This window comes from Rhinopithecus bieti, unplaced genomic scaffold (genome assembly GCF_001698545.2).
Source record: "Rhinopithecus bieti isolate Rb0 unplaced genomic scaffold, ASM169854v2 scaffold_77291, whole genome shotgun sequence".
Taxonomy (NCBI): Eukaryota; Metazoa; Chordata; class Mammalia; order Primates; family Cercopithecidae; genus Rhinopithecus; species Rhinopithecus bieti.
Window position 1 is genome coordinate 820223 of NW_016829743.1, and position 11149 is coordinate 831371.

General features: G+C 56.8%; 2 protein-coding genes across 2 annotated transcripts in view; one reads left to right on the forward strand and one right to left on the reverse strand.

The window, feature by feature from the left end:
- The first annotated feature begins 68 nt into the window (after window positions 1-68).
- Window positions 69-7410, forward strand: IGSF8 (immunoglobulin superfamily member 8). Its single transcript, XM_017864859.1, has 7 exons — window positions 69-352; window positions 3514-3891; window positions 4576-5037; window positions 5417-5824; window positions 6054-6467; window positions 6811-6941; window positions 7141-7410. Exons 1-6 carry the CDS (start codon window positions 286-288, stop codon window positions 6924-6926), a joined length of 1845 nt encoding a protein of 614 aa, XP_017720348.1. The 5' UTR covers window positions 69-285; the 3' UTR covers window positions 6927-6941; window positions 7141-7410.
- Window positions 7411-8212: 802 nt separating this feature from the next.
- Window positions 8213-11149, reverse strand: part of KCNJ9 (potassium inwardly rectifying channel subfamily J member 9) — a 9185-nt gene continuing 6248 nt past the window's right edge. The window contains exon 3 of the mRNA XM_017864862.1: window positions 8213-11064. Within this exon, the coding sequence (XP_017720351.1) occupies window positions 10963-11064 (102 nt within the window). The 3' untranslated portion in view covers window positions 8213-10962. The remainder of the gene's footprint in view (window positions 11065-11149) is intronic.

The following is an 11149-nucleotide window of genomic DNA, read 5'->3' on the forward strand; positions in this document are numbered from 1 at the left end:
CGGGCCAGGGCTGGGTCCGGGGCGGGGCGGGCTTAGACGGGGCGGGGGAAGGGGCGGTGCCGGGGCGGGCCGGGGCTAGAATGGTCTCAGAACTGCCGAGGGCTGGAGGGAAAGCAACGGGAGGGGCGGAGGGAGGGGATTCGGCAGCTCCAGCTCAGCTAGCTCAGCGCACCCACGCCTCGCTGCCCAGCTTCCTGTCCCCCACCTGGGCATGCGCCCCCTACCCCATCGGCCCCCCAGAACCCGCGCCATCCCCCGGAGCCTCCCCACAGCTGGCCGCGCAGGATGGGCGCCCTCAGGCCCACGCTGCTACCGCCGTCGCCGCTGCTGCTGCTGCTGCTGCTAATGCTAGGTAAGCCAGGCCCCCGTTCCGGTTCCCGGCCCCGCCGGGCAGGTGCCTGCCACCCAGCACCTCCCGAGCATTTCGGGGCTCCTCACATCCTTCTCCGTCAGGGGTATCTCCAGCCTCTCCGGGGTCGGCGGCCAGCTGCGCTTTGTGGCTGCCCGCCGAGCCAGTCTTGGGAAGAGTGCAGGCTCCCCAGCTCGAAGCCAGGGAGTGGGGCACAGGGAGGACCCACTAAAGTGCTGCCCCAGGCACTGCTTGGCCTCCTGGGGCAGGCCCCACTTCTCAGCTAGCATACCCACGTCCTGGGGTCGCTGCACCAAATGCTGCGACTCCTTTCTGCCCCACACTCAGCTCCAGGCCTGGCCTTGGGTGCCCGCCCTGCGTGGGCAGTGCCTGCCCAGCTTCATAATTGCCCTAGAGTTGGCTGGAGGCCCAGAGGCCAGTTCTGCCCACGATCTTTGAAGTAAGTCTCTCCCAATTGCGCTCTACACACTTCATCAACTGGAGGCAGTTCTCTCTCTCACCCCCATCTCCACCCCAGGTTGGGTCCCTCTTTGCCTTTCTTCCTCTCTCCCAAATGGCACTTGGCTCTGCAGCCACCCATCAGTTTTCACACCCGCTTAGTTCCAGCTTCCTTGCCTCAGGAGAAACCAGGTTCCACGGAGACTGATCCTGGGATCTCAAAGCACCTTGTGCCTGCTGTGGTGGGTGTTCATGGTGGGTTGTTCTGGGCTAATCTTGCATAGATACATGGGGGTAATGACAGTGGAACTGTTTTTGGCCTGAACTGGAAGGCTGCCTGTAGGAGGTGGTCTGGGGAAGAGTATGGCGTGGAGAAGTGAAACTGCCAGTACAGATGTTGATGAGGCTGAAGCCCTTGAAATGAGAGTGAAGCGTGGAGGTGGGGATGGTGACTTCAGAGCTGCTGTCGTCAAGGCAGAGGCTGAAGGTAGCCCCAGCTGCCTGTTTCTAGACCAGGGCTCCACAGTGGCACCAAGCAAAGCCTTCCCCTGCTGCGGGTCCCTGGGCCCTGCAGGGCTAGGATGAGTCCTCTCCTTGGTCCCTGGGCAGGTGGCAGGAGGATGTACAGAGAGGAAGGCTCTGTGGGACCTGGGTTGCCTAGCACTTGGTGTGTTTTCCCCGGTGGGCAGCATGGAGCAGGGAGGAGCCCAGGGAGGTGGGGAAGTGCTGGCCTGTGGTTGAAAAAGGAGCACGCAGACGTCTGAGCACCCACTGCCTGTGGGCACTTACATTCATTTCACAAATGAGGAAATTGAAGTAACTTGCCCCAGAGAGCACATTTAGTGAGTATTGGGGCTAGGATTTGAACACAGATCTGATCCCAAAGCAGGCCTCTTTGCTCTCCCTTTCCTCGCTGCAACTAATACAGAGGAGGGGAGAGAGAGCTGTGTGGCAACTGATTTCCTAAGGCTGTGGAGGTGACTTTCCCATAGGGATCTCCAAGCATCAGCAGTTGTGGAGCCAGGAAGATGGGAGGGGGCCTTCTGAGCAGTCTGCCCCGAGGCAGTCGGGGAAGGTGTCAGCCTGGCCGTCTCCACCATCACCCTGATTATGAAACTTGCCTGGCCTGGGGCAAGGCTCTCCTGAGTCACATACGCACTCATGCACGGTCAGAGCTGGAGCTCTTAGTTCTCCTCCAGTGTGGAAACCGAGGCCTAGGACAGAAAGAGACTGGATCCCAGGCCACACAGCTGGGCATGGGGATGGTGCTGGAATCCCACTTCCTGACTGACAGCCTGTGCCTTTAACAACAGACCATGAGTTCTCCCTGTGACTCAGCCAGAGGATAAAGGAAGGGGCTAGGAGCCCAGCAGCAGGGGTGGGGAAGTTCAGAGGAGCCGTTCTAGAGAAGCTGGAGGGTAGAGTTTGACCACAGACTCCTGGGCATTTTCCTCTAGCTTCTGCAGAACGTCCATGGTATCCCCCTGGGAGGCCTAAAAGTGACACTGTGGTTGGTGAGGTCAGTCCCTTCAGGCCTGGCCTTGGAGTTTCCCCATTTTCCTCCCTGGTTTTGCCCCTCTGGAGGAGTATATGGAAGCCATCTAGGGACAGCAGGATCTTGGCTAAGATATTATACTTTTCCTGCCTTACCTTTCTCATCTGTAAAATGGGGAGGGGGGAGGGGTAGCCTAGCCCTCTTTACATTCTGAGGTTCTGTGATTTTATCTAGAGGGAGCTATGGAAGGAGAGAAGGGAGGAGCTAAGCCCTCTAAGTCTGCCAGGAGTATCTGCTGGGGTGGAGTTGGGCATAGGGGTGGAGTAGGGTGAAGAAGAGAGGTTTGGCCTTTCTGAAGGGAGAGAGATGAGAAGGGGCAGCTGGGGATTTAATGCCTCCCTACAGAAAGAGAGCCATATATGTAAATGAATGCATACCATATGCAAATGAAGGCTTTGTTAAGGAACTGGGGCAGGCGCCTTGTGTGTCTGCTGGGCTAGCCAGGAAGGTTGGCAGGCACTGGAGGAGGGGACCTTCTGCCCCCAATGGCGAGGGCAGAGCCTGGATCTTGCCCCAGAAGCCCCAGCTGCCTGGGCAGCCCTGTGGGGTGAGAGAAGCAGTGAGCTCATGGCGCAGCTGGAGGGGGGAGGGCATTGTGTGGTGAGAACTGACTGGGCCTGTGCCCTTTCCAGCTAGGGTCACTGGCTCTATTGTCTGGTCCAGGTGACACAGCTGAGCCAACTAGCACTTCTGAGCAAGACTCCCAGCTCCCCTCAAGCAAAGGAGAGGGACATGTAGTCTCAGAATTCCCCAGCCAGAAGGCTCCCCTGGCCAGGCACTGAGGAAGGAATGGCAGACATGGAGGTGGGTGAGTGGCAGGGACAGATCAAGGTTTAGCTGGAACCAAAGCCTGGTTAGGTCAGGAATCAGATGTACTCCTTTCTGCCTTCAGGTGCTCTGCTTCTAGTCCACCAGAAATGGGATGCATCTAGGTGCCAAGGCAATCCTGGGCCCGTGCCACCTTCTTGAGATCCAGGTGTCTTATATCACAGCATCCCTTTCCTTTTCTCAGAACAGGGTCCAAGCTGTGGACCATCTTCCCCAGGCGTCCTTTCCTTTTGTAGGCGGAGATCAAGAATGGTGCTTGTGGTGGCAGAGGGCATGGAAAGGGGAACCAGGCATCTCCAACTCCTTCTGCCTTTCCCTACAGGAATGGGATGCTGGGCCCGGGAGGTGCTGGTCCCCGAGGGGCCCTTGTACCGCGTGACTGGAACAGCTGTCTCCATCTCCTGCAATGTGACTGGCTACGAAGGCCCTGCCCAGCAGAACTTTGAGTGGTTCCTGTATAGGCCTGAGGCCCCAGATACTGCACTGGGCATTGTCAGTACCAAGGATACCCAGTTCTCCTATGCTATCTTCAAGTCCCGAGTGGTGGCGGGTGAGGTGCAGGTGCAGCGCCTACAAGGTGATGCCGTGGTGCTCAAGATTGCCCGCCTGCAGGCCCAGGATGCTGGCATTTATGAGTGCCACACCCCCTCCACTGATACCCGCTACCTGGGCAGCTACAGCGGCAAGGTGGAGCTGAGAGGTACTGGGCCCTGGGATGGGGTGGGGCCACACACCCTCTCAAGGCAGAAAGTCAAGGCCACAAGTGACCTATCTAACTGCCCCTTAGGTTTTGTAGCCAAGGAACTTGAGGCCCAAAGAGGTTAAGTGACTTACACAAAGTCGCCCAATGACTCAGTGACTGATGTGGGACTCAAACCCAGATTTCCTCACCCAAGCCAGTGCTCATCTTCTCATATCTAGACCCCTCCTGGGAGAAGAAGGGTCCTTAAGTTGTCCATTCCCCTTTCCATTCCCAAGAACAAGGAAGACTGTTGGGCTGAATAGATTCTACTCCTGGACAGTACAGGACCCAGATCTGGCAAAGAGAGTAGAGTTAGGGAAGGAATGACACCATGTGACATTCTCACGAAGTTTCTTTGTGTTCTGAGAAGGAAGACAGAACCACTTTTCTCAGTATTCAGTCTCAAACATAAAGGTGAGTAGGTGATGGGCTGGTTCTATGAAATTCAACAAGTATTTATTGAGCGCCTGTGCTGTGCCCAGTACTGCACTTGGCACCACTGAGTTACAGAAGAAATAATACAACATGGGATCTTTGCCCTCTGAGAGCTCACAGTCTATTTAGGGAGATAGGCTGTACACAGGAAACAGTAACAAAGGCTGCCAGCTCCCAGCCCTCCCTCACTCCAGCTGTTCTCTCCAGTTCTTCCAGATGCCCTCCAGGTGTCTGCTGCCCCCCCAGGGCCCCGAGGCCGCCAGGCTCCAACCTCACCCCCACGCCTGATGGTGCATGAGGGGCAGGAGCTGGCACTGGGCTGCCTGGCGAGGACAAGCACACAGAAGCACACACACCTGGCTGTGTCCTTTGGGCGATCTGTGCCTGAGGCACCAGTTGGGCGAACAACTCTGCAGGAAGTCGTGGGAATCCGGTCAGACTTGGCCGTGGAGGCCGGAGCTCCCTATGCTGAGCGACTGGCTGCAGGAGAGCTTCGTCTGGGCAAGGAAGGGACCGATCGGTACCGCATGGTAGTAGGGGGTGCCCAGGCAGCGGACGCAGGCACCTACCACTGCACTGCCGCTGAGTGGATTCAGGATCCTGATGGCAGCTGGGCCCAGATCGCAGAGAAAAGGGCTGTCCTGGCCCACGTGGACGTGCAGACACTGTGTAAGTACCACTTATACATCCCACTGTGGGAGCTGGGAGGGACAGTATCCTGGTGGGCACTGTGGCCACAGGGGGTACCAGATAGCTATCATCTGACGCCAAGGAACTCATCTTCCACAGAGTGAGCAGCCTTGTTAGCATTTCTTCCCCCTCTGCCCTTGATGGGTTTTCTCTGCTCAGAAATTGGGTATAGAGATAGGAGGCCCATGGCTGAGGGGTGAGATTCAAGCCCCCAAGTAGAAAGATGATCATACCCAGTGAGGGGCAGACAGGAGGTTTTGAAGTTGCTGCTGTCAAGGAGGAAACAGAAAGTTGGGAATCAGGTGCCTCTGTGTCCCCTCCTGCCTCCATGACACCTCTTCCCCTTCCTGTGTTTCAGCCAGCCAGCTGGCAGTAACAGTGGGGCCTGGTGAACGTCGGATCGGCCCAGGGGAGCCCTTGGAACTGCTGTGCAATGTGTCAGGGGCACTTCCCCCAGCAGGCCGTCATGCTGCATATTCTGTAGGTTGGGAGATGGCACCTGCGGGGGCACCTGGGCCTGGCCGCCTGGTAGCCCAGCTGGACACAGAGGGTGTGGGCAGCCTGGGCCCTGGCTATGAGGGCCGACACATTGCCATGGAGAAGGTGGCATCCAGAACATACCGGCTACGGCTAGAGGCTGCCAGGCCTGGTGATGCGGGCACCTACCGCTGCCTCGCCAAAGCCTATGTTCGGGGGTCTGGGACCCGGCTTCGTGAAGCAGCCAGTGCCCGTTCCCGGCCTCTCCCTGTGCACGTGCGGGAGGAAGGTGAGAGGGGGCTGGGCCCTGGACAGGGTTTGAGAATTGTCAACCCCTTTTCCTTCTGTTTCCACGTCCCCCTCCCTCTCCATCAGCTGCTTGCATGCCACAGCCTCACGCTCTTCTTCTACCAATATTGTGGGAATACCCTGAGTTTCCTGCAGCGGTGCTTGGCAGCAGCTCTAACCCCATGCTCCCTGGCCCTGCACCCTCTGACCCCATGTCCTTTGTTCTGCAGGCGTGGTGCTGGAGGCTGTGGCGTGGCTAGCAGGAGGCACAGTGTACCGGGGGGAGACTGCCTCCCTGCTGTGCAACATCTCTGTGCGGGGTGGCCCCCCAGGACTGCGGCTGGCCGCCAGCTGGTGGGTGGAGCGACCAGAGGATGGAGAGCTCAGCTCTCTCCCTGCCCAGCTGGTGGGTGGCGTGGGCCAGGATGGTGTGGCAGAGCTGGGAGTCCGGCCCGGAGGAGGCCCTGTCAGCGTAGAGCTGGTGGCGCCCCGAAGCCATCGGCTGAGACTGCACAGCTTGGGGCCCGAGGATGAAGGTGTGTACCACTGTGCCCCCAGCGCCTGGGTGCAGCATGCCGACTACAGCTGGTACCAGGCGGGCAGTGCCCGCTCAGGGCCTGTTACAGTCTACCCCTACATGCATGGTAAGTGACACCCCCTCCACCCTCTTCACTCTGCCTTCCTCCCGGCCCCTGCTGCTGGCCTTCCCTTCCCATCTTCTCACCCTCCTGCTACTATTTCTCTCCTCCACCTCCTGTCACATGAAGTCTCAAAAAATCCAACTTCCAGCCCTGCAGTGCCCACCTGCATGGGGTCCTCTGTGGTTGATGCTGACTTGCATGCTGAGGGGGCAGGCTGTGGGCAGGGATAGGGGTGCCTGTGAATGGTGAAGGTGGGTTCAGAGAACTTGATGGGGAAAGTGTAGAGGCAAGTGTGATGGTGGAGGATGATGGCATCCTCTCTGAACAGTCATACTCTCTCCCCCAGCCCTGGACACCCTGTTTGTGCCTCTGCTGGTGGGTACAGGGGTGGCCTTAGTCACTGGTGCCACTGTCCTTGGTACCATCACTTGCTGCTTCATGAAGAGGCTTCGAAAACGGTGATCTCTTACTCCCCAGGTGAGGGAAAAGAATCCCCCAACCTTGTTTTCACTGGGCTTCCCACCACCAAGTCCTGAACCAAGCTGCTCCCTCCCAGGCCCCACCTGGAGGAGGAGTAGGCAGCTCAGATCCACAGGGCCCCGTTAAGGGGTGGAGGCCACGAGGGAGCCCCACGCAGGGCCCTCTGTCCTTAGCCCACGCTGGGCGCCCTTTTCAGGTCTTGCAGGTGTCGACGGTCTTCCGGCCCAGCTCCAAGCCCTCCTCTGGTTGCCTGGACACCCTCTCCCTCTGTCCACTCTTCCTTTAATTTATTTGACTTCCCACTACCCAGAATGGGAGACATGCCTCCCCTTCCCCATTCCTTCCCTCTCAAGCCCCTCCCTCTGGCCTTCTGTTCTTGGTCTCACAGGGATCCTGTAGGGAGGCCATTCCCTGTCCTGGAATTAGTTTTTCTAAAATGTGAATAAACTGGTTTTATAAAAAGCAGGCTTGGCTGTGTCTTCCCTACCATGAGACTGTAAAAGGCTCAGGGTGCATAGTAGGGAGGTGGTTGGGGGCCTATTCTGGACGACCCAGGCCTCTCTTCCCACCACAAACACCATCTGGCCTCCACGGGCCATGCCACCTACCCCAGGAGGGGACACCTGGGTTCCATCTGCTGCCTGAACTGTCAGGGCTGAGACAACTCCTGATTGGACTCCTGCTTGGGGAGGGAAGCATAGAAAAGGAGGGTAGGTTCCAGCTGCATGTGGTCCCCCCTCCCCAGCTTCTCCCATGTTAAAGGGCATGGGCCTCCAGGGGCAGTGCCTTTTCTGAGCTCCCCAGACTTTCCCCCACTCTTCTCATTCTCCTGGTCAGGCTAGTCTTGGACCTGACTCCTCCCACTGGGCCCTGGGGCTGCAATTCTTGTTCCTTCTGACTGATAGCAGCAGAATAGAAGCCTCAGAACACAACTGATACTCAGGCTGGGACAACAGGCAGTCAGGGGAGGGCCTGTGTCCACAGAGCCATTGCACCTGCATGTACTTGCTGTACCTGCATATACCCACTACCCGCATATACCCACTACACCTGCATATACCTGCTTCACCTGCCTATACCCACCCTGGGATCTCCTCCTTCCCATCCTTCAGCTTCACCCCTCCTCCAGTGCCCCAGGAGTTTCATGAATTTTCTTGCCTAAGGATTCTCTGATCCTAAAATTCTTACCTGCATGACACAAAATTCTTACCTGCACAGCACAAAATTCTTACCTGCACGGCACCTTAAGAGGCATCCAGTAGGCCTCCTTCAGTTGTTATTTAAACATTTATTGAGCATTACGAGTTTGCTAAGTGTCATTTTTACAGATGAGGAAACTGAGGCCCAGATATGCGATTTGCCCAGAGTCATAGAGCTAATGAGCAAGTGTCAGGAGTAGGACCTAGGTCTCCTGACTTGTTGCACTGTACAGTGGTGCCCTGAGTGGTGACAGTGGCGAGGAGAGGTGTGGCAGGGTCCCAGTGACTTCAGCAGGCAGGAGGGGCCTTTCCAGCCTCAGTTTCTCTGCTTGTTCAGTTGCAAAGGGTTGGCTCCTGTGTGAGTGCGTGTGTGTGGATACCAAGTAGCCCATCCCCTCTTGTCCAGACTCCCCTGTTTTACTGAAACCCAAATGAATCCCCATTCCCCACCCCAACATCTATTCTTAGGGGACCAGCCAATACCAGCATTCAGGAATCTCATCTTTGATGACAGGACCCCCTGGTGGCCCTGTGACTTGAGGCAAAGATATCCGTGCTTTGACTGAAAGGAAGGGACTGGGACTTGGGTCCTCTCTGAGTGAACCCAAACTGTCTGGGCTCCTTCCATGGCCCCCTTTCTTGCTTCCAGAGGACCCATAGGACCCTGGCTGTGCCCATAGGACCCTGGCTGTGCCCATAGGACCCTAGCTGTCCAGCCTGGAACAGAGAAGACTGGAGTGCTTTCCCCAGGGGGCTTATGAAAGGGCAGGAGTGGGATGTGGCCAGGGCCAAGGGAGAAGGTCCTTGCTGGGCCAGTGCTGCTGTGTGGGAGACAGGCATTGTCCCAAGGCAGGCTCTCCTGGGCCTACGCTGTTCTCCAGGCCAGCTTCAGGTCCCTTGCACCCCTCTGCCCCTCTCAACTTGCCATTGTTCTTCCCCACCATCCAGGAAGCTGCCGCTGGTGACTGGGATGTGATCAGGAAGCAGGTGGAGGTGGGGTGAGAATATGTGTCTTTGGGACCCCCTGGCCCAGTTGGGCTGACAGCAGGCTGCAGACACACCCAGATGTTCTGACTCCTATCACTGCTCTCAGATTTTCTCCTACATTCAATCCTGCCTCCAGTCCTACAAGGGGTTCTGTCCTTTGCCCCTAAAACCCTTCCTGTTCCACCTCCCCCTGGCCTCCTCAGGAACCCCCTCAAGTCCTTCTGATGGCTTCATCTCTCTGTCGGGCCTGCTCAGCTTCCAGACACCCCCTCCACTTGTCACTGCCCTGTTTCTACTGATGGTTGAGTTCCTGGGCCCAAAGCTAAACTCTTCAGCCTGGGCTCCGGGTCACTTTCCCACACACAAAACCCTGCCCTTCACATTTCTCTGTCTGCTCCTGTGAGGATCCTCAGCTTCTTCTTAGCTTCTCTCATCTTCCTCTCAGCTACTCCTCAGTTTCTATACCCCATGTCCTGATATGACTTCCAAGTCTTTGCTTAGAGCACAGGTTCTCAAAGTGTGGTATCCAGTCCAGCAGCAACAGCATGACCTGGGGACTTCTTAGGAATGCACATTTTTTTCTGACCCACCTCTTGGGTCAGAAACCCTTGGAGTGGAGCCCAAAAATTTGTGTTTTAACAAGCCCTCCACGTGATTCCAATGCACACTGAAGATTTCTAACTCCTGACTTACATATTCCTTATGGCTTACACCGGCCCCAGCCTTCTGATCACCCTCACTCCCCCACCCTCTGCGGGACCGCACAGGCTGTCAGTTTGAATCATCCCTTGTTCGGTCGCCACAGGTAGATTCCTCTGTTTTCCCAGGTGCCCCTTATTTTGAGGACAGGAACCAAGTTTTTGAATGTCCACTCCACATGGCACCCAATCAGTGATGTGAATGACTGTGCCCCAAGGACACACTGCTTTCCTAGGGTCTCCCTGTGTCCCAGCTCTAGTGAACCCACTTTCTAGATCTCTCTCTGTCCCTTCCTCCTCAGAAGCTCTCTCCCTCTTCCTGCCTGTGCCTGATACCTGTAAGATTTCACTGCACTGTAAGAAAATAGCCATTGCTGGTTTTCCTTTCCCAGGACCTTCTCCAGGCCCCAGCTCAGGCACCTCCCTGCTCTGCCTGCTTCCCTGAACTTGCAGACTAAGGTCATTTACACCTTGCTGAGCCCGCTTGCACCCCTTCATCCCGGTGAGGGTGGAGCTAGGAGGGCACCCTCCTCATATGTCCATCTTGGTGCGGTTCCTTTCTCCTTTGCTTCAGCTTGGCCTACGGTGTCATTAGACAGTTGTGCCATATGTGGGGAGGCTGGCAGAAGAGGTCAGTGGGGACTGCAATCCATCCTACACTCTGCTCCCCAAGCCATGCACCCTGGTTTGGGGCTGTATCTGTCTGGAGGAAAAGGGTTCCTTTTTAGAATTTGCACAGAGGTATTCTACAGGTTAGTGGCAGCCCTGAGTAAACCAATTGTCTATTGGTCCATTTATGTATCTGTCAGCTGTCTTTATCTGCCACCATCTTCCCATCCAACCCCCAAAAGTCCATCCTTTTGTCCATGCATCCACTCATGAACAAATGTGAAGGTCAAACACAGACTGGCATGTTCACCTGGCCCCACCCTCCATTTCCCTGAAATCAGGACCCCTCCCTTCCATACTGGATTCTAGACTTGAGATTCTGGGGGATGGGGACTTTCCAACGTTAGCACATTTCCAGGGGCTTTGCCTACCTTCTCCTCCTCCTCCTCCTCCACCTCCGATATGCAGTTCCCCATGTACCTGTGTCTGGCCCCCGGTCTGCCACAGGGGTCCGGAGGAAGCTGGTCACACCTTGGACTCACTCTCTGGGGGTGGCAGGCAGCCATTCTGCTCCTTGTCGGCCCCAGCTTCCCCACCCGCCCCCTCCCCTGCCCCCTCCTCCTCCACCTTCTCATCCAGCCGGCTGGGAATGGACCAGTAGAGATGGGCATCAAGGCGGGCCGCAGCCTCTGCCAGCTCTCGAGCACTGCAC

Excerpts from the sequence above, each read along its gene's own strand:
- IGSF8 (XM_017864859.1), top strand. The coding sequence starts at position 286 with ATGGGCGCCCTCAGGCCCACGCTGCTACCGCCGTCGCCGCTGCTGCTG. Across the intron at positions 353-3,513 it reads GCTGCTGCTGCTAATGCTAG|GAATGGGATGCTGGGCCCGG; the intron begins GTAAGCCAGGCC and ends CTTTCCCTACAG. Across the intron at positions 5,038-5,416 it reads CGTGGACGTGCAGACACTGT|CCAGCCAGCTGGCAGTAACA; the intron begins GTAAGTACCACT and ends CCTGTGTTTCAG.